At 32.6% G+C, this 20,747-nt stretch overlaps 1 protein-coding gene across 1 annotated transcript in view; it reads right to left on the bottom strand.

Annotated features, from left to right (window-relative positions):
* Positions 1 to 1,599: 1,599 nt before the first annotated feature.
* The window catches only part of LOC129987889 (complement C5-like), a 39,340-nt gene continuing 20,192 nt past the window's right edge, over positions 1,600 to 20,747 (bottom strand). Inside the window, exons 8-12 of the mRNA XM_056095870.1 lie at positions 19,291 to 19,393; positions 15,002 to 15,244; positions 10,448 to 10,621; positions 4,158 to 4,280; positions 1,600 to 1,726 (exon numbers count right to left, since the gene is read on the bottom strand). Coding sequence (XP_055951845.1) covers positions 4,167 to 4,280; positions 10,448 to 10,621; positions 15,002 to 15,244; positions 19,291 to 19,393 — 634 coding nt within the window. The 3' untranslated portion in view covers positions 1,600 to 1,726; positions 4,158 to 4,166. The remainder of the gene's footprint in view (positions 1,727 to 4,157; positions 4,281 to 10,447; positions 10,622 to 15,001; positions 15,245 to 19,290; positions 19,394 to 20,747) is intronic.

Genomic DNA, 20,747 nt, shown 5'->3' with positions numbered 1-20,747 from the left:
CTAGTTAGCTGGAAATTTTAATTAATTTAGAAATAATTGCAAATGTTTCGAGGATGTGCATTTTCATCCTCGAAAGTATGATCGTGACAAATGAGAGAATTCTAAGCATAACCTGTAACTTCCTAAATAAGCATGCACCAACAATCTTTCTATAATTTTTACTTCTATTGTATGCGTCCCGCCTTTCCTTTAATGTTAATAAATTCTTCGTAATTAATTCAAAAAATAGTTTGTAACAATATCCATTTTATTGCAATAATGAAATTTTTATTGCTTCATCAAATTTTTCAGATGAATATTTTTACCGACAGTGGCATTATTATAAAAAAATACCAGCAGGCTTCAGTAACGAAGGACGGCGACCTTTAATAAACATGAAGGACACGATTACAAAGAGACGACAAATATATAGCCGAGACGGACACAGGAGGACACACAACAGCACACTACAACAAACAGTAGCCCGCCAGTAGTAATAACAACCATAACAAACAAAGCAGCCAGACAAAACTCAGTAGAAAGAGGGAATCTACGTAGCTTCACCCTACGACCTCTCCAAACGTCTGCAATTCATAATTGTCTCCTCGCTGTAGCTGAAGCCAACTGCCGCCTCACTACTACACGACTGGCTACTCCACACACGACACGATGCTACTTCAATAAGCGACAGGACTCGGCATACAGCTGAGTTCAGCAATCGCTTAAGCTCCTCCCAACGCTTCGCTTCATTGGACTATTGCGCCGTTGCCTCGTTATTCTCTCGATGAATCGATACTTGACTACGAACTGCGATTGATTGCAGTTTCGGATTGCCGACTTTTTATAATTTCCGAGTGGCTGGCCAAAAAGGTTCTGAATTAATCAAGAGTATCACTATTGCTATTGGCTGAATGACTATAATTCTCGAAATTTCCAATAATATGTATTTTGTCGCCAAATGGTCGCCAAGTTCTGAGATCACTGATGCGGCACCCGATTAGCATCCAACAGAGCTGATCGTAAAATGTTTTTTCCGTGATTGAACTAACCGAGCCGGGAAGCAGCATTATAAATTTGTAATGATTCGTTTTCTGATAATGCCATATAGCGTCTATCACAAATTTTTGCGGTACCAGTAGATTATCATCGTATGGCAACAATGCAAGTACCGCAAATTTTACTAGGTGGCTCTATATGACGTTGCCAGCATGAGAGCAAACAGGAAAAAGCTCTAAAAGTTAGTAATAATTTTGTGTGTGTTTGTGTAAAATCGCGTATTTTCAGGAAGGACACCTATATAGATACACTTAAAAAACAGAATCTTATCTAAATATAAAATTGCATGCAAGTCGTTCGAGTCGTTTCCGAGATACACGAAATAAATTTATAGATATATGCAAAAATTGGTAGTTTAAACTTATAAGATTAACTGTTTCGGTTTGATATTCATTTCAAAGCACAATTTTGACTTTCGCTTTTATTAACAGGTGTAAAAATGTATTGTTTCAAATTTGAAGAGTTGTTTTTTGCAATTTCTTTCAGTACTAACGCAGAAAGGAATAAAGTGCAAAATTAAATGATTTAAAATCTAACTTACTTTTGATTTAGTGAGCATATTTTCCTTCGACAATGGATACATTGCTTCATTTACGCCAAAAGGTTGGATCAATGTGCCGTTTGCTCCTTTTATTTTGATTAAACCAAAACTGAATGGTTCTTTAATCTCGAATTGGAAGGAAATGGATACCTTGAAAAGAAAGTAACCGTTTATAAAACATTCAACTTTCAGCCACTGACATAACAAATCAAGCTTTTAATTCTACTTTCAGTCACAGACATAACAAATCAAGCTATTAATTAGACTTTCAGTCTCTGACATAACAAATCAATCTGTTAATTCACTTTTCAGTCACTGACATAACAAATCAAGCTTTTAATTCAACTTTCAATCACTGACATAACAAATAAGCTGTTATTTCAACTTTGAATCCCTAGCATAATAAATCAAGCTGATAAAGAATGTTTTAATGAGTTTACTTTCATAAGTACATTTTGGCTACAGAATACCTTTTATTAAATGATTTTTTGGAGGTTGTAATATTAAAACAAAAATTATTTTTTGCGGCTATATCAATAATAGACTTTGATAAACAAAATTGGTAATTCACAAACGATATTGTTATTTTCACCGCAACTAACTAATGCATGAGAAATGCCAAAATCGAATGAGTCGAATAAAGAAGAAAGAAAAAAATATACTGTTTTAACGAAGATAACTATCTTTAAAATACAATTATTGTGAGAAAAATGGATTTTACCTGGAGTCCAATTGCAACGGAGGATGACCTTTTCTTATGGAGTTTGAGAGAAAGCAACCATTTTGCGATTTTACAAGGAAAACTTGATCATTTATATGGACAAAGAAAAAACTGCACTTTAGCAATGATATGAACATTCTTTGATTGCCCCGATGAAGAAAGGAAGCTTACTGTAATATTTATATCTCTATACCATCATTGAAATGATTCTTAAAAATACTTTAGATATTATATGATGAATATGAAAAATATTTAGATATTATAGATTCTTTGATGGCATCGATATAAAAAGATATGTAAGCAGATAGGCAAAAAAATAAAAAATAAAAATATCAGTAAGTGCAGAAATTTTCATACTTCGGCTTTTGGATTGCAGGAATCTTCGACATCTATATAAAGAGAATCTGCAATGAGTTCGTTCTTGTAATGTGCCCAAACCACCAACCGGAAACTCGGTACCATATCGTGAGTGACCGAAAAGTTGATTCGCTGAATTCTGAAATAGCCTTCAGGAAGTTTGCTCATTTTCACGATTCTTCCTTTTGACAAAACCTGTGTATTAACAAAATGTAAATAAATGAAACAAAAGGATGTTGTTTTATTATAGATTCATATTTCCTTGAAAATAACATAAAGTCTTAAGCGAAATTTGCAAAATACTGATGAATTTGTAAGTTCAACTGACAGGAATAATCTGTAAGAAGAGTATCTAGTACTATTTTTTTCATATAGTTTTAAGAAATTAAATTTAAAAATGTATTATTTTTTAGAACTATTATCCATCTATGGTTTTAACAGGAAGGTGAGTAAAGTTATCTGCAGTTGGCTTTTGAACCACATTTGAAAATTTAATTAAAATATCTTAATTAGTAAAGATTATAGTAATGAAACATCTTGTTTCATTCGAAATGAGACAAAGTGTATTTATAACTAAATAAATGGATTGTGACTTGGTTTTCCTATGTAAATATTTTTTTATACTTGTTCTTTATGTACCCTAACAAGTTCGAATCAAGAATTTGCAATCATCCTGTATGTCGTGTTTTATGATACTTTTTAGAGATTCTTCCGCCGGCGTCCTGGCATAGGGGTAGCGCGTCTTCCCCGTGATCTGGGCGTCCCGAGTTCGAGTCCCGGTTTGGGCATGGTTGTTCTTCTGTTGTTCTATCTGTGAGATGTGTGAATGTGCCCTCCTGTAAAAAGGGGTTGTGCAAGCGAATGAGTGATGCGTGAGTAGCAAAGTCGTACTCTTGGTCCTAGTTGGCGCTGCTATAAAAAATAAGAGACGTCCCCCTCAGGCTTAAATCGCTGCCTTCGTAACAGCGGGCTTGTCGGTGGCAAGTGCCATAAGAAAACAAGCAAACAAACAAGAGATTCTTCCCGTCGCGCATTCTTATAGTATCTCAATACACATTTTTAATTGAGCACGGAATTTAAGTAAAACATTATTGAAATCGTAACTACAAAGTTAGAACATAAACAACTGAAATTATAAAAGAAAACTTACAACATAGTAAATGCTCTCCATAACAGGTGGTTCAATGTAAAAGTTTGTATCAAATATATCACCAATCTGTCAAAATAATGAATTGTAACATTGTAGTATAAATTAAAACAAAGCACGAAGAAAATTATTTTTATATGATTCAGTATAAAATTCATTTTACAATGTGAACTGAAATACGTGCAAGAGGAAAAAAAGAATTTTAGTTGAATTGAATCATCATTGTTTAAAACTTGAATCATTTAATTAAGGATGAATTAGCTTGATTTATAATGTATGATTTTCAAAGTACCGTTTAATACTTATTTTTACTTCTCATTACTTAGAATGAAATCGGTCAAGAAAATATTTTTTACTTTTAACATTCAAGCACTCCTTCTCTCCAAAGCAATGAAAGCTTTCTCCCTTGACATGAAACGACGCTGAACAAAAGTGCGAGTAGCTTGACTGCCAGCAAACCTTGGGTCGGCAATCTCTATCTGAAAAGTTTAAACACAAAAGAAAATTTATAAGACTAAGTATATTAGTTAATACCTTTAAAATCAATAGTCCCTCCCCAATCTTTCTTATATACTCTCTCATAAACCTCTTATGACAGGGAAAATCTTGCATGGATTAGCGTGTAAGAGTCATGAATATTAACTTTTAGCTGGAATTTAGTATTTTTACTGAATATATTATGTAATCCTTGACGATTAATCTCTGGAATGAGGTCAAAAATAATCAAAAACGTGACGTGTTTATAAATGGGCGTGCTTTATATTATATATATATATATATATATATATATATATATATATATATATATATAGACGTGCTTTTCCAACCGATTGAAATCAAAATTTAACTCAGAACTGCACTTGAAGTAAAAAAAAAAAAAAACTCACACACCAAATTTGATATATTTAAGTCATTGCGTTTTTTTGAGTTATTGAGTTTGCATCATGCCAAATTTGATATATTTAAGTCATTGCGTTTTTTTGAGTTATTGAGTTTGCATCATGCCAAATTTGATATATTTAAGTCATTGCGTTTTTTGAGTTATTGAGTTTGCATCATGCCAAATTTGATATATTTAAGTCATTGCGTTTTTTTGAGTTATTGAGTTTGCATCATGCCAAATTTGATATATTTAAGTCATTGCGTTTTTTTGAGTTATTGAGTTTGCATCATGCCAAATTTGATATATTTAAGTCATTGCGTTTTTTTGAGTTATTGAGTTTGCATCATGCCAAATTTGATATATTTAAGTCATTGCGTTTTTTGAGTTATTGAGTTTGCATGCTAATGATAGTTAAGAGCGACAGTCGGTCAACCTCTTGTTGGAATTCGCTCAAAAATTGATGTGTCTACAGTGTAGCTGTTAAATCTGAGTACCAAATTTTATCTATCAAACTTTTTTCGTTTTGTGGTTATCGAGTTATTTTATATTAGAACAGTTCGACAGACAGACTATCTTAGAACGGATTGTGCTCCAAATTTGATAAAAATGTACAAATTTGGTGTAAAGACTGCATATCTAATTTCATTCGTCTAGCTTAAACTCATTTATTTATTTTAGTTATCTTTGTCAAAGACATACATAATGCCAAAAATGTATTTATTGGACTCCAGGGAGTCTAAAATGTGAAGTTTTTTTCTTTTGACAAGACTCTTGGCGCTCATAATACTTTATTTTGTATAAGAGAAAGTATACAAAAACTTAGATGGAAAAAAATCTCAAAACAAAGTTCTCACCTAAAATGTTATTGAAAAAAATTACTTAAAAGAATTTAAAGCATATTATATAAACAAGAAATGAAGTCTTAATATTTATTTTAATTAAATTAAATATCATACTTTATTTGAAATTATTATCTGACTTCAATACTCTTTTATCCCTTTTAAACATGATAGAAAAGTCGAATCAAACTCAAATATATTTAAAACAGATGTTTATAGGATGAAGCAAACAGCTGTAGTGAAATTTTGAGAGTAGTTATTACAAGGAAACATTTTGTTGGTCTCGAAATATTTATAGTAAACTGATATCTCAGACAACATATAAATAATTAATAATAATTGAAATAATTTAATTTTTCGTGTAAATGCTAAAGTTTTATCAGCATCCGTTTACATTTTAAAAATTGCTATCTGGAAACCGAAGGAAAGAAGTAAATTTCTTTTATCACGTGATATAAAAGGAAAGGCTGCCACTACTTCCAATAATGTCATAAGAATTGAAACTATGAGAATCATAGCTAGGAAGTTTTAATTGTTCGTTGAACAGGATTTTGAATCATGGAAACGTAAATATTAGAGTGTAATGACATGCAATTATACCTGAACTATTTATTATGTATTTCAATGCAGTTTCTGCCGGCGTCCTGGCATAGGGGTAGCTCATCTTCCCCGTGATCTGGGAGTCCCGAGTTCGAATCCCGGTTGGGGAATGGTTGTTCTTCATCTGTGTTATATCTGCGAGATGTGTGAATGTGTCCCCTTGTTTAAAAAGGGTTGTGCAAGCGAATGTGTGAGTGTCATCTTCATATGAGCTAGAAGTCAGACTTCTGGCCCTCGGATGCTCAGGGGTCTTTACCTTCAGAAGCTACTGCACCCCCTTTCCGTGGTAAAGCTGACACGACATCGTCATCATCAATGCCGTTTCTGAGGCATTTGCATAAATTTATATTCTTTGTGTCGAAATTTATTTATTTATTGGTCTTTTTAAAGGCATTATATTTAATGGTAGGTTATCTTCAAAAGAATTTCTCACATACTCTTTTAACAAATAGGTTTAACAAATGTCTCCAGGAATGATACTTTTCGTATTCTCTTATACCATTTTAGTATAACAATGTGGAACTGCGTTAACCCCGCCAATGATGGAACGTCCTCCTACAGGAGTGGTTATACTGTGGCGAATGATGACTATTTGGAACCAATCATAATACTGTCTCATTGCTATCGTGTCCATACCATTTACTAAACCCCGAATGTCTGAGGAGGCCGGACAACCTTTTTGTTATTTAGTAAAATCTAGCACCTTATTTCCAGTTCTATTTTTATCCTCCTTTTCATCATTTGAACATATTGCGGGATGATGAGAGGGCGCAAAGGAGAGGGATTAAGCAATTGCAGATAACAACTGCATGCAATCGTTTCCCCCGCATTCCATATGTAGTGATGAAGTAAGGTCCGTTTTGTATTTCGTCATATAATGACGAAAATTGAGTATGCCTTTTAAAAGCCCCGTTTTGCACCAATATTATCCAAAATTTCACAGAAAGTTTCCATTTTGACTATAAAATCACAAATCAAATTTTATTTAACAAAGCTAGTATTGTAATACCTTGATTCAGACCGATCAAAAAAGAGAATAGCATAACAAATCAATTCAATCAATATTTACAGCCTTATATATGTACACAAAAAACTTGTTCTTCACTAGGTTAATATTATTTACAAGATTCTCACAACAGTTGAAAGTTTAATAGTGAAATAGTTCCTCGATCAAATTGGGGAATTAAAAGAAGGAATAATGCTTACAGGCTGTTTGCTCAAACTGCTATTCCAGGGTGCCGGTTCAGAAATCCACCGATCTTTATCGATTGGATCCTAACACAGAAACCCGAGTCACACAGAGTTTCTCACAAAATCAGGAACACCTCTTCGAACGCCGACGTCTCTCCTTCCACGTCTCTCACTACTCTCCTCTCTTCTCTCCGAAAAAACACCACATTTTATCTACGTCAGATCTCCGCCTCTGACATTTCCCATTGGTGAATTTGAGTTCCTTATTACCCAATAGCTGCTCAGCAATGCTACCTCAATGGTCTCTTGTCGATCGTGGGAATGTCTGTTGATGATCCATCTTTGTAGCTGACACCTCCTGAAAACATGTTAATTATAATCAAATCACAGCTAACAGCGGGTAAAGTCCACTTGACTTCGGAGATTAATGAAAATGATTGATAGTTCCTTGAAGATTTGAGGAGTCCATTCATAATGGTAAAAAGTTTAACATCTGAATGTTGTGACGTTCTTCTCCCTTGAAGGTATGATGGATCTCTTCGAAACGACGAAGCACACAACTGCGGCCCTGTATCTGGATACAACAAATGACCAGACACGATAATTCTTCTAGTGAAGAGGATCCCCATCTGGCGGTCTGTAGGCACTTAACTATGTGAGATGCAACGATGACGTTACATCTGGCCAGAATGCCAATTACCATTTGAGGAAAAAGCGGAAACGTTACAGTGTGCTTATGAATTATCGTTCATATGTGTATTTTTCGATCCATATATTCCTGTGCATAGTTTTCACATACACAGGGATATATGGACCAAAAAATGCTTTTTTGACAGATTTGGCCTAAATTTGATATGCATCTTGTAAATTTGATATGCACGATCTTATGATAAATCTGCATGTTCACATTTAATCCATATGGATCTTTTTCAGTTTTTGTGTTCTCATGTATACCGATCACATACAGATTTAGTCCAAATTTTAATGGAAGTCTATAAATTTCATACGCCTTAAAGTTCCAAATTTTTTATCTTAGTTCAGTGCGTTTTTGATCTATCATGCTCACAAACAAGTATAATATACAAACAGTATAATATACACACAGTATAAAACACAAATATAATTCCAAGAAATAAGAAGGAACTCTCCGAAACTTCCTAACATACTTTCCGGTAGGTCTAAGGTAAGATCTTAGAGGTTTTATCCTCCCCCTTCCCCCTCGAATAGAATTAGGGATCTTGGTAAGGCCACAAATACCTTGCAAAGCATTAGCGACTTACAGTTATTAAATATAGATTTTTGGGATGAATCCAACATTTTTACTGAATCTGTCGCCAGAATATATATTTTTGGCACTTTGTTGGTGACCCAATGACTTCAAAATTTGGCACAAAACTGCAGTTCTAGTCACTAGATAACACCCTGAATTTCATTGATTTGAGTCTTTATTCTTATGTGTTACTGAGTTCGAATGCATGAGAAAGTACAGACCTAAGGCGGTTAACTGTTTGAGATATCAAGTTCAAAATTTGGCAATAATCTACATTTTATGTGCTAAATCCGTGTACAAAATTTTGTCTATTTGGCTCTTTACGGTTTGGAGTTATCGAGTTTATTTGGAATCGAACAGCAAGACTTCCTGTGAATAGATTTCGCACAAAATTGTATACAGATCTACAACTTAGATATGAAGTCTATATACCAAATTTCATTCATTTAGTACAAAGTGTATTTGGGTTATCAGGCTCACAGACTGATGCGATAATGCTAAAAATGTTCCTCGAATTCAGGGAGATCTGAAGAGTTTTACAGCATCTGGAGTTCGAATTACAATTAGAATGCTTCGATTGTTACGATTGCAATATTTCGTATTCCAGAGAGTAAAATGTGGATTCTGAAATATCTCTGAAGATGTCTGACGCATCCAGATTTGTCAAAATTTCATTGCCCTTTTTTTACGATTTTAGTATTTTCTTTTTTTACATGAGAAAGCAAAATATATCTATAAAAAACGCTAACGTACGTGGCACGGAAATCGCTTTTATTACATATTCCGAATGGCAACAGTCAAATGTAAACAATTCATTGAGCATTGTTACAGCTGCACTCAACGTTCCGCTGACATTTGAAGCGGAAAAATGTTACAAGGAATGTTCTGGATAAAGTTCACCAAAAACTGATTTACACAGAGGGAAGAAAGTGTTAAAAAATCAAGAAATAGACGTCAAACAAAGTTTAATCGGGTGCAAAAATGGCTTAACCATGCCATACGGATAATCGCTAGACCTATCTATGGATATTGATTACCATAACTTCCCAAACTATTATCTCACATAAATGATATTTATATTTGTTTAAAAAAACTTTTTAATTATATAAATTTTATTTTTGTACCATTATTTTTAATATTTTTCCAATGCAATATATAATTTGTAAGATTTTTATTGCTATGAAATTCAAACTCAGGTATCAAAACATTTAATCACATGCGTTTGATAACGTTAAAAATAAAATTTTGAAAACTCAAAAATAAAATTTTGAAAAATTTTTTTTCAAAGGATAATTAAAAAGTGTGACTTTTGTCTCTGCTTTTAATTTTGCAATAATTACGTTATATACATTATTTAAATTGCATACATTATAATTTGTTATGAATTATTCAATTAAATTAATGTTCTTCGGTCTTCTCAGATAACAAGATAAAAATTTTAAAACCGCAAAGTACAAACGGTCTTGTACGAAAATCTAAAACGCTGGACCGCCGCAACATCAACACTTGCGGGAACTTTGGTAGAGACCTGAGGGCCATCATCGGCCTCGGTACAACCCTTCGCTTGGGAAGTACGTCCCGTCATCGATGGGAGGAGCCAGATCTCCACCTTTTCGTGTACAAATAAGGGTGGCGGGAACCAACCACTATGCAGGAAGCTTCTCATACACAGTTACGAGGGGGCCTCCGTAGGATTTAATTTGTTAAAAATATGCATTACACATCAATATTTAATAATGCAAAAAAATCAATAATCTAGGAGAACAAGCTGATCGCCAAAGGCGGATCGTATATAACAATTGCATCATCGATACATTAAAACAATATAGATTTACTGAGTAATGTAATTAGTGGATGTCTCACCGTAATGGATATGGCATTGTGATGCACTTGTGGATGGAGCTCAAACGAAACTTTCCCATCCTCGTCGCTGACGGCACAGCACCGAGAAATGGCAAGTGGTTTGCCATCAGCTAGAGCCTTGATCTGAGTAGCAATGCCTCCTGCAGGCGTGCCATCGATGTAGTTGATGTCAGCCTACAATTAGGACTTACAATTTTCGTTTATTATTTACAAAAGTGGCACAAAAACAAACAATTTCTTATCAAAGATAAATAATTTTGTACAGATGTAGCAGTTTTTAATTTGAATAGTTTTATTGTTTGGTTATAGATGAAAATCCATTCGAAATTTCCTTCTATTTCACTACAATGTTCAAAAAGGTAATCCATCCGATTTTCAAGGAGAGTAAATGCATACAATTTGAGAAATTTCAAATATTTCATTACAATGTAATTTGCTGTTCATTTCACTACAATGTTCAAAAAGGTAATCCATCCGATTTTCAAGGAGAATAAATGCATACAATTTGAGAAATTTCAAATATTTCATTACAATGCAATTTGCTGTTCATTTCACTACAATGTTCAAAAAGGTAATCCATCCGATTTTCAAGGAGAATAAATGCATACAATTTGAGAAATTTCAAATATTTCATTACAATGTAATTTTCTGTTCATTTCACTACAATGTTCAAAAAGGTAATCCATCCGATTTTCAAGGAGAATAAATGCATACAATTTGAGAAATTTCAAATATTTCATTACAATGTAATTTGCTGTTCATTTCACTACAATGTTCAAAAAGGTAATCCATCTGATTTTCAAGGAGAATAAATACGCACAAAATGAGAAACTTAAAAATATTTTAATACAATGTAATTTGGAACCACAATAATAATTCAATTCAAATATTTGAAAAATTGGGTTTTAAAATCCGGAACATAATGATGAGAATCCTGCCAAATTTTAGTTTAAAAATTAATTGCAATATAAATTTTAAAACTAATCAGTGTTTTCATCTGGCGTGCTACGAAATTTTTATTGCTGAAGATCCTATATAAAATAATACATAATTTGTTATTAAGGAGGAAGTGATTTTAATAAATAGATAAGATTTTTTTAAATGTACATTTTAAAAAATAAAAATTTATCTCATAATTATTTAAAATTTTAAGATTTATCTCTTAATTTGCTTAAAAATTTCGAAATAAATAAAAATGTATCTGAAAAAAAGTAAACAGTTAAAATAAACAGATGAAATTCCAGATTTTGAATTCAACTATTACTCAAAATAAGTAATGTTTTTATCTGGTATTTTCAAAATGTTTGCCTTTAGATTTTAAACTTTCATTAACATTATATAGGAAAAAAATATAAGACATTGGATAAAAACTCGGATTAACAATTTTTAAATTAAACACATTTTAAAATAAAAAATATAAAATTACAGCTGAATTGCGCTGGGTTCCTTTTTGCAGTTCCAAAATGTTTAGTAAAGTTTAAATAAACGACAGTTCAGAAATGAAAAAAAAAAAAAGAATCTGTCAGCTAAAATCCTCTAAGTCTTGGTTATAAACCTGAATACGACATATCTTCCTTAAAGTCCCACCCCAAAGGCGGAACTTTCCGGTCCCCGGTATTTGGGCTTAATTTAACCCTAAATAATAATTTTATCTTATTGCGATGTTTCCGATATGCATAAAGTTATCACTTTTGAACTTCCGCGGATGGCAGATACATAATGTTTTCAATACTAAAGTTATTCATTTCCTCCTAATTTGAATATTTTGTCCCTTTTCAATAATAAAGGGTTTATACCCAAATAAAAGCTTTAATTCAAAGAGATTTCCTACCCCCAATGAGCTGAAAGATCCGCCTATGAATTTATCCGAGGTTTTCATTTTTCCAAAGATATAGCCGTCATCGTCTGAAATTCAATCAAAACCAGTTTAGCGCTTAGAAAATAACATGGACAAATCAATATGCAATCAAACCTGTGCAAGTGATAATTCTAAAATTTTTTATTACATTTGAACCGGCGAGTAATATACTTCTTCTGCTTGTGTGTAGGGCCGCGGTGGCCAAGTGGTAAGTTCTCTGCTTCGAAACCTAAGGGTTATAGGTACTAAACCCGATTCCACAGAAGAATCGTAGTGTAAGCGGGTTTGATGCACGTTAAATCCGTCGGGACCAAACGTCCTCCAGCTGGTATGGTGTGGAAACTTGGAGAGGGGTGACAGCTCAGGTGTCGTCCTCGTCATCTGACAGTGGTTCAAAATTACGAGGTCCGTCTCGAAATAGATCTAGTGTTGCCTTAAAGAAACAAGATGCTATTATAACTAAAATAAACGAATCTTCTTCTGTACAGCCGACTATCCCGCCACTATGAGCTGGCGAATGATATACTGCAGGAACGATGAAAATACGAGCCGAGCCAGTAGATGTTCCATCTAGCTCAAAGGAATGGATATTTTTGATATCCCCATATAGTTCTTATATTATCGAAAGTAGAAAGGCAATAATATTTGGAGGAAATATCGCCTCAACAAATCGAAGAATTTTTTTTGTATAGGAACGTTTTCAATATCAGAAATTGTTTGGAATAGCTGTGCTTCTCAGAAACTACAGATATGATTTTAATACTACATCGTTTAAGAATACAGTTCAGCTAATAGCAGCTGGCGCGATTCTTCAATGGAAACTACACAAAGATACAATGAACAACAATGAATTTAAACTAGTAGGAGTTCTATCCCCAAAATTTTCTCGTTTATTCCCTAATAAAGTTGTTATATCAGAGATTGTTTTGCATGGAATTGTCATACAAAAGTTAAGAAATATAAAAATTTAGCGTGAATTTAGTTATTTTACTAATTTTATCGAATCCCGGTGAGTTGTTTTGAGATTAGTACCTGACAAGCGGTTAGTATATGAAAATCGAATTTGTGTTTTAAACACGTTTCCCCAAACCGATTGAAACAGAAATTTGACACAGAATACACTTGTTGTCCAAAATCCCATATCAAATTTGATATAATTAAATCATTACGTTTTTGAGCTATCGAGTTTACACGTTTCTGAAAATACAGACCAACAAAAAGTCAACCCCATCTTGAATTTGGTTCAAAATTCAATTCTTGCCTACACTATAGATGCTAAATCCGTGTATCGAATTTTTTCCGTCTAGCTCTCTTTGTTTTGTAGTTTTCGTGTTAACTTACTCGAACTGCCAAACGGACAGACTTTCCTCTAAGCGGAGTTAGCTCAAAATTTTATAGAAATTTACAAATTTGGCCTTAAGACCATACACCGAGCTTCATACATCTAGCTTAAAGCGTCTTTAAATTATTTTTGTCACAGACAAACAGATAGAACGGGTATTTTCCGAAAATATATTTTTCGAACTCAGTAGAGATCTAAAACATAAAGATTCCTCGAAATCTCGAGTTTGAACTTTTTGACGATTACTATACTTTCTGTATACTACATATGCGAGAAAGCAAAAAGAAAAAAAAAATGCCAATGAAATGGGAACCGCTCTTCTATTGCTTAGTTACATTCACTTATGTCGGGCTTACACTCGGCCAGTAGGCAGCGCATGCGTACAAAGGCTGAAAAATGCTGTTCGGTCGCTGGCAAGTAATTGCTCCGACTGACAATAACATGTCACGGTATTTTTTTTTTTTTTATCATGTGAGAACATGATGTTGTTTTGGTTTAAGGTTTTTGAAAATGTTATGGGAAGGCAACAAATTGGTGAAGCCTCATAATTCAATATTTAGAAAAATGATTTTTTTTTTTAAATCTAAAAATCGGTCGAGCTCCCAAACTTTGTTCGCCAGCTAGAAAAAATTGAAAATGAAAGTTTTAAAAAAATATCATTATATATGTATAGAGAGAGAGAGTGGGGGAGTGGGGTATAGAGATCGATAGAGAAGTTTTGTGATTGTTTAAACTGGTTAATGACTTAAATTAATTAAGACAAGTAATGATTTAAAAAATAATAATGTTCTCACATGATAACTTGAAATTTGTGATCGTAGATTTCATTTTTATTTTTTCTTATTGCGCATGCGTTTGTGGAATTTGGCGGGTTTTTTGGCGTGATAAAATTGATCACATATCACATAGATTAATTCCGATATTTTTTGCTCTTTGTTCTTTTTGATGCGATGTTGTGTTTTTCTTCCTTTATTTGTCATTTATTTTTTTATAGTTTTCCGAATTTAGGTGCATTGACCTTTTTTTATTTTACCATGTTTTTTTTAGTAAATACCCACCATTTTAGAACGATACGCAGTGGAAAAAAAATTCAGGGACATCAAAACGGCATTTTATAGCCACACATAAAATGCTTGAATCTATCTTATGAAGCTTTTCAAACATAATTCAGTCCCTTTCTGCGCATGCGCTGCCTACTGGCCGTCTTATAACTGGCCGAGTGTAAACCTGGTATTAGAACCATTGCTCAAAACCAGAAGAATTAACTGTGATTCTGCAGGCGAAACAAGTACTTTCAAATATCAGGTAATACAGATAATTTTAGATATAGATATGTTTCTTTCTTCATAATTACCTCCACGATGGATATAAGTCCCCCTTTGAAATCTTCAAAGCTTCTTTTGAAGGAAATGACAAACGGAGAATTGGAAAAGAGCGCTGTGGTATCTATTGCCACCGCTCTGCTGCCAGTCGCATAATCCACGACTGTTGCTTCGACAAACAGATGGGATCCTTCTATTCTTGAAAAGCAACCAATGTCCGTTTGATTGGTTAATTGTTTCGTACTTACTGTGATCTCATGGTATCCGTCTTGAAGCTGCAACATAAGTTAAATTATTGTCGTAATTTCAATCAGTAATATCAAAGGGGTCTCAGATAGAGATGCATAATCCACGATTTTTTGAATAACAAATAATTTTGCTATTGTTATTTTTAAATATGCGTTCCAAATATCTGTTATTTCAATCATATTATTAATTAAAAAATATTACTTAATATTAAATATAAAATTTATTAATTGTAATTAATACTTAATTTACTAATTTAAGTAACGTGTAATTGAATTAATTTATCTATTTCAGCTTACTTCTTAAATTTGATTTTTTCAAAACTATTTATTTAATTTCTGTATTGGAGTAAACCCTTTTCTGAAAAATTTAAATTAAATATAAATGTCATTTCTTTAAATTGTTTACTTCAGTTCTATATTCTACCAATAGATGGCGCCGGCAGTAAATAAAATATAAGCACAGTCAAATCACAAGCAATTAAAACGGTTTGTATGGAACAGTGCATCAACACATACAAATACCAGTAAGACCGGTTACTCTCATGAAGTGGAGCGGCGACTTCACACTTTCCAGTGAGGTCACCGCTCCGATAAATTTCAGTGATATGCAATTCAGTGATACGATGATTCCAATAACCGGTCCATTCACTTTTCAATCCGTTCACAGATTTCTCCTTTTCTGTTATGTTCGAGAACTTCCATTGGACAGATCGTATCGATTGTTACTTTGCAGTGAAGTCACCACTCCGGTAAATTTCAGTGATATCGTATGGATTGTTACTTTCTATCGTGAAATACCACCAGTAAGATCGTATCGAGGATTTGAATCACACCCCTCTTTGAAAAGTATTGATCACTTGTATTTGTGACTTTTTGGTATAAATATTCGTCTTTTCTAAAATATTCGTCATCCCTAGTCTCAGAATTCTTTACAGAAATACATAAAAGTGAATATATATATATCCTTTTTCCAACTCATCAATTTTTTTAAATTTACAATGCGAAAATTGAAAATTTAACTATAGAATATTCATATACAATTACCTCTCATGTTTTCATGTGATTTCAAAAAAAAAATTATAAAGTTATAACGAAATATAAATTGGATAGTTTTGCAATATCTTAAAAATCCGTTTTTTACTCTGTGCAGGATTCTAAATTTAAAAATTGATCAAAATTTACAAAATTAATACTCATTTTCAGAAAAATGTGCAGTTTTGAAATTATACATACTTTTTATAAAATTTGTTAAAAAAATATTTTTAATACAATTATTTTTTTAAAAAAATTGAAATTTTAACAAAAATTCTATATAAAATTCAAAACTTTTCTATGAATAATTTATTTAAAAAATGAAGTATAAGTCACAGAGGAACTAAATTTGAGCATGCGCATGAAATTTTAGATTAATAGGAATGGTAAATTTTGAGGAATCCTGCGCAAAGGCTCTATTTTTTGTTTTGAGAAAAATGACGTTAAAACAAAAAAATATTTAAAAAGGAATTTAAAGAAAGTAATGCAAATTAAAAACCCCATGAAGCAAAAGCACTGTCCATAATTAGGTAAAATTGTTCCATTTCTTTTGAAATATTAAGTTTTTTCTCCTTATGTGCATCAAAGATGTGCTAAGGACATCTTTGATGATATATGATATAAGGGCATCTTTGATAGGTTGTATGTCTTGACATTCTGGCAAAGAAAGTTTCTGCTTACATTTAATCGAGGTTGTCTTAATTTTTTTTCTCGATAACTCTGGAAGTTTTTTTAGCATCATTAAAATTTTGATACCAAAATGCTCAGAAAAGATGGGACTCTAACACGTATTTTTTTCAAACATCGAAAAGTTTGAAGTTTAAGAGTTCTGTGACCCTTAAGGAAAATGGGAAAATGTTAAAAAAATGACATTAAAGACATTTAAACACTTAAGCGATCGGAATTATTTCTACGCTCTTTTAAAAAGTACGTATTATTGTGATGGTACCAAGGTTCTTTCTGCCGTTTCTGTGATTTACAGTGACGATGATGATGGGAATTTTCTTGACAATAAAAATGGCAAAAATCTCAATTGCAGATAATCGTTTTTTTTTTTTTTTTCCACAAGTGAACTTTAAAATCTGATAGAAAATTTAGGATATATAGAACGTATGATTTATTTTAGTTATAAAACAGGAGAAAAAATATTTTTTCTTAAAGTACTTGCTTTTTAATGGTAAATCGATCAAATATGTGTTGTGAGGGTATGGTTTTTAAAGTTCATAACTAAAAATCGGTAAGCTCAGAAAAATAATTCTACGCAAAATCGCTAGAAAATTAGATAATTCCATAAGCATAATAATTACAGAGAACTTATTTTCATTTAAATAAATTAATAACATAAATTTTAAAAGAATAATAAATGTTGTAAAACTTGAAATCTGAAAAATATACGATATTTTGAATGATAAATAACATCTGAAGATTGATACTATTGCACAGAAAAAATAAAAATATGTCTAAAAGAAGTATATTGTTTTTAAATATCGTTGTATAAATTTTCACACAATTTTGCTGAATAGAACTCCTTCTATGAGTACCGAAATTTTTAGAAAATATGTTTTGAAAAAATACACTATCTTTCAAATATAAGTGATCTTGTTAGATTCATTGTTAAAAGATAATAGTTTGTCTCTTCAAACCTATACGAATTATACATTTCGATTATTAATTAAATCCTCTCCATTTTATGAGATTAAAATTGAAAAAACAATTTTTTGAAAGTAGAAATGATCCAAGTTTTTTTGACCGCAAGGAGTGCTAAAGAGTGTTTCTTCTCAGACTAATGCAAATGCATGAATGCGTGAACCCCTTTTTTCTTTGACCGATTAAAATCAAAATTTTACAGAAAAAAAACTACACATTTAATAAGAAAGCCTCATACCACATAGCATTTAGTTAGTTTATTATTAATTATATTAGCTTTCTGTGTCTCCACTGAAGTTTTTCGATCAATTTAATGCAAATAATAGTAATAATAAATATATATTGTAACGAAATTTCCGGGGTTCGTTTGGATAGTGGGGGTTATATGGTGTGAAGAACGCTCAATTACCAGCCGGCAGTAGAAAATAAAACAACGACGTTTATTTACACGAAGACACACAGGACAGCACAAAGACGACAACTATATACAGCACAGAAGACGATTATCTTCAGCCGAGACGTGCAGCATACAACAGACTCTACTACAGAAAGCAGCACACAGCTTAGTTCAGCACGAGCTTCACTCCGTCGCTGCTCCGCTTATATTTGGAAGGCCAGTTCCTTATCGTCGGTTTCGACTACTCTTCGACTCCACTGGTCCACGACTCAATTCACCGTCGCTTTCGACTACTCTCTCCGATCTGATTCACAACTCCCCGGCAGCTACAGGCTGCTCCTTTTATAGGTCTCAGGAGACGGGGCTAGAAGCCTCTCAACCAATTAGGAACGTTCGAGGCGTATCTCCGTTCCTACTGGACGGCTCGGGAAAATTCTCGATGTTTCGGGTATAATCTATTTTGGCGCCAAAGTCGCCAAATTCGTCGCCAAGTCGCCAAATGATCGCCAAGTTTGTTACCAAGCTCTGGGACCTTCTATGGAACCCACTATGCTGGGAAGTAGCATCGCAGGTTCGTAACAACATATACATTAATTTTCTTTGCAAAAATTCTGCCTGAATGTAATTACTTATCTTAGAACATTATCGCAATAAAAAAAAATGAGAGAATTATATGTTCTCCCACGTAGTAGGACCTCCATTTAATTCCTGAAGTAAAGATGTGATTCCCACAAATCATGGAATCCAAGTACAATATTTAAAGAAATCCAAGAAATATCTGTAAGTTATTACAATCCTACTTAAGATGACTTGAGAATTTTCCTTTTTTAAGAAAAGAAAATTTCCTGTTATATTTATGTGAAAGTGATTTCTATACGTTCTAACGAAATAGCTAACATTTTGTAATTGTTTCATAAGCTTCTTTAAATACATTTGTAAATCTAGTATTTTTTTAATTATTCAGTCTCTATTAAAACACGTTTGATGCGTATTTTACCTCTTTAGGTCCGATAACAGCAAAGAAAATGACATTTGGAGTTTCTTCTTTTACGCCAAGTCGGAAAGTCACCAGGCCTTTCACTTTTTCGTCAAAAAAGTATCTGAAATGTTAAGACAAGTTACACAGAAAAGTAGAAATGCGTGTTTTGGCGTTAAAACGAAATATAGTTTTCCGTTGAAAGCTGGGAGAGTAAAAATTGGGAACAGGAATTTTTCTGAATTAAAATACTGAAAAAAAAACAACAATTCATTTGAAATCAATTTGTCAAACCATTTTTAAAAAAATTAAAAAAAAATGAATAAACACTGTTTATCAATATGAATAATCTCTAATTATAAACATAGGAAATGGTGACCCTTCAACTTACTCGCAATTCCCCGCCCCCTGCTTACATTTATGGCTCTGAGTGAGAACGCAAATTCCTTTACATAGCGGGTAACAATTACAATATATGGATGAATATAACATTTTTACTGAATCTAATGTGAAAAAATATTTTAACCCTTAACTGGGGACGTGCGGTCTGTGAGACCGCTAGCGATGGATTTTTTATCACTCCTATTCTATTTTTAGCTCAATTGAATGGGTTGACCCTGTAGCTTCCTGTTTTGTGACCTTCAATACACGTGCACTTTTCAACCGATTTCAGCAGATGCTTTTAAAATTAATTCAGTTATTTCTTCGAACGTGGTCTCTAAGACCGCATCTCCCTGTTAGTGTCCCAGTCATAAACAAGGCTTAGCAGATGGCGCTAAAACTTGTTCCCCGAATCAGCATCCAGTTTACTGATCCTGTTATGAAGCAGTGTTCCAGACACTTTTAAATGAAGCAGAAATGAAAAATTTATAAAATATATTAATATACCAAGATATATATATGCAGAATGTATAGGCTGATTTTTATACTAGTTCTTAACCTGTATGTTTAAAATGCCCTAGAAAACCGTACCATGAAAGTCACACAAGCCGATAAAAAAAGGGCCAATTTTACCGATTGTCATTTTTTTTTTTCGTATAATTGTTGAATTTTATATTATATTGTCTTCTATATACCTTCATATACTGTAAAAATAAATAGGATTTAAAAAGTAAAAAGTAATATGCTTTTTCAAGAATATTATTTATTGTAACATGTCATTTGAGAAGAAAATGTATGTTCAAACGCATTTACTTTTTTCAATGACAATATATTTTGAAAAATTTCTTTAACATATTTATATATCAAGAAAAATACCTGTAAAATATATTGGCAGTTTTTCATATTAATACATTCATTAGAAAATTCAATTTGAGACTAAATGGAATGCGGTCTCGTAGACCGCACCTCCCCAGTTAAGTCCTAAAATTTCATCGCCCCAGTTAAGGGTTAAACGCGTTTACCCGAATAAAGCCAAACTTTGACATGGAATTACAATTGTATTCCCAAGATAGTGACCAAATTTCATTTATTTAAGT

Source organism: Argiope bruennichi, chromosome 10, assembly GCF_947563725.1.
Source record: "Argiope bruennichi chromosome 10, qqArgBrue1.1, whole genome shotgun sequence".
NCBI classification, from domain to species: Eukaryota; Metazoa; Arthropoda; class Arachnida; order Araneae; family Araneidae; genus Argiope; species Argiope bruennichi.
The sequence above is the reverse complement of the archived record's forward strand: the minus strand, read 5'-3'. Positions and strand labels throughout refer to the sequence as shown.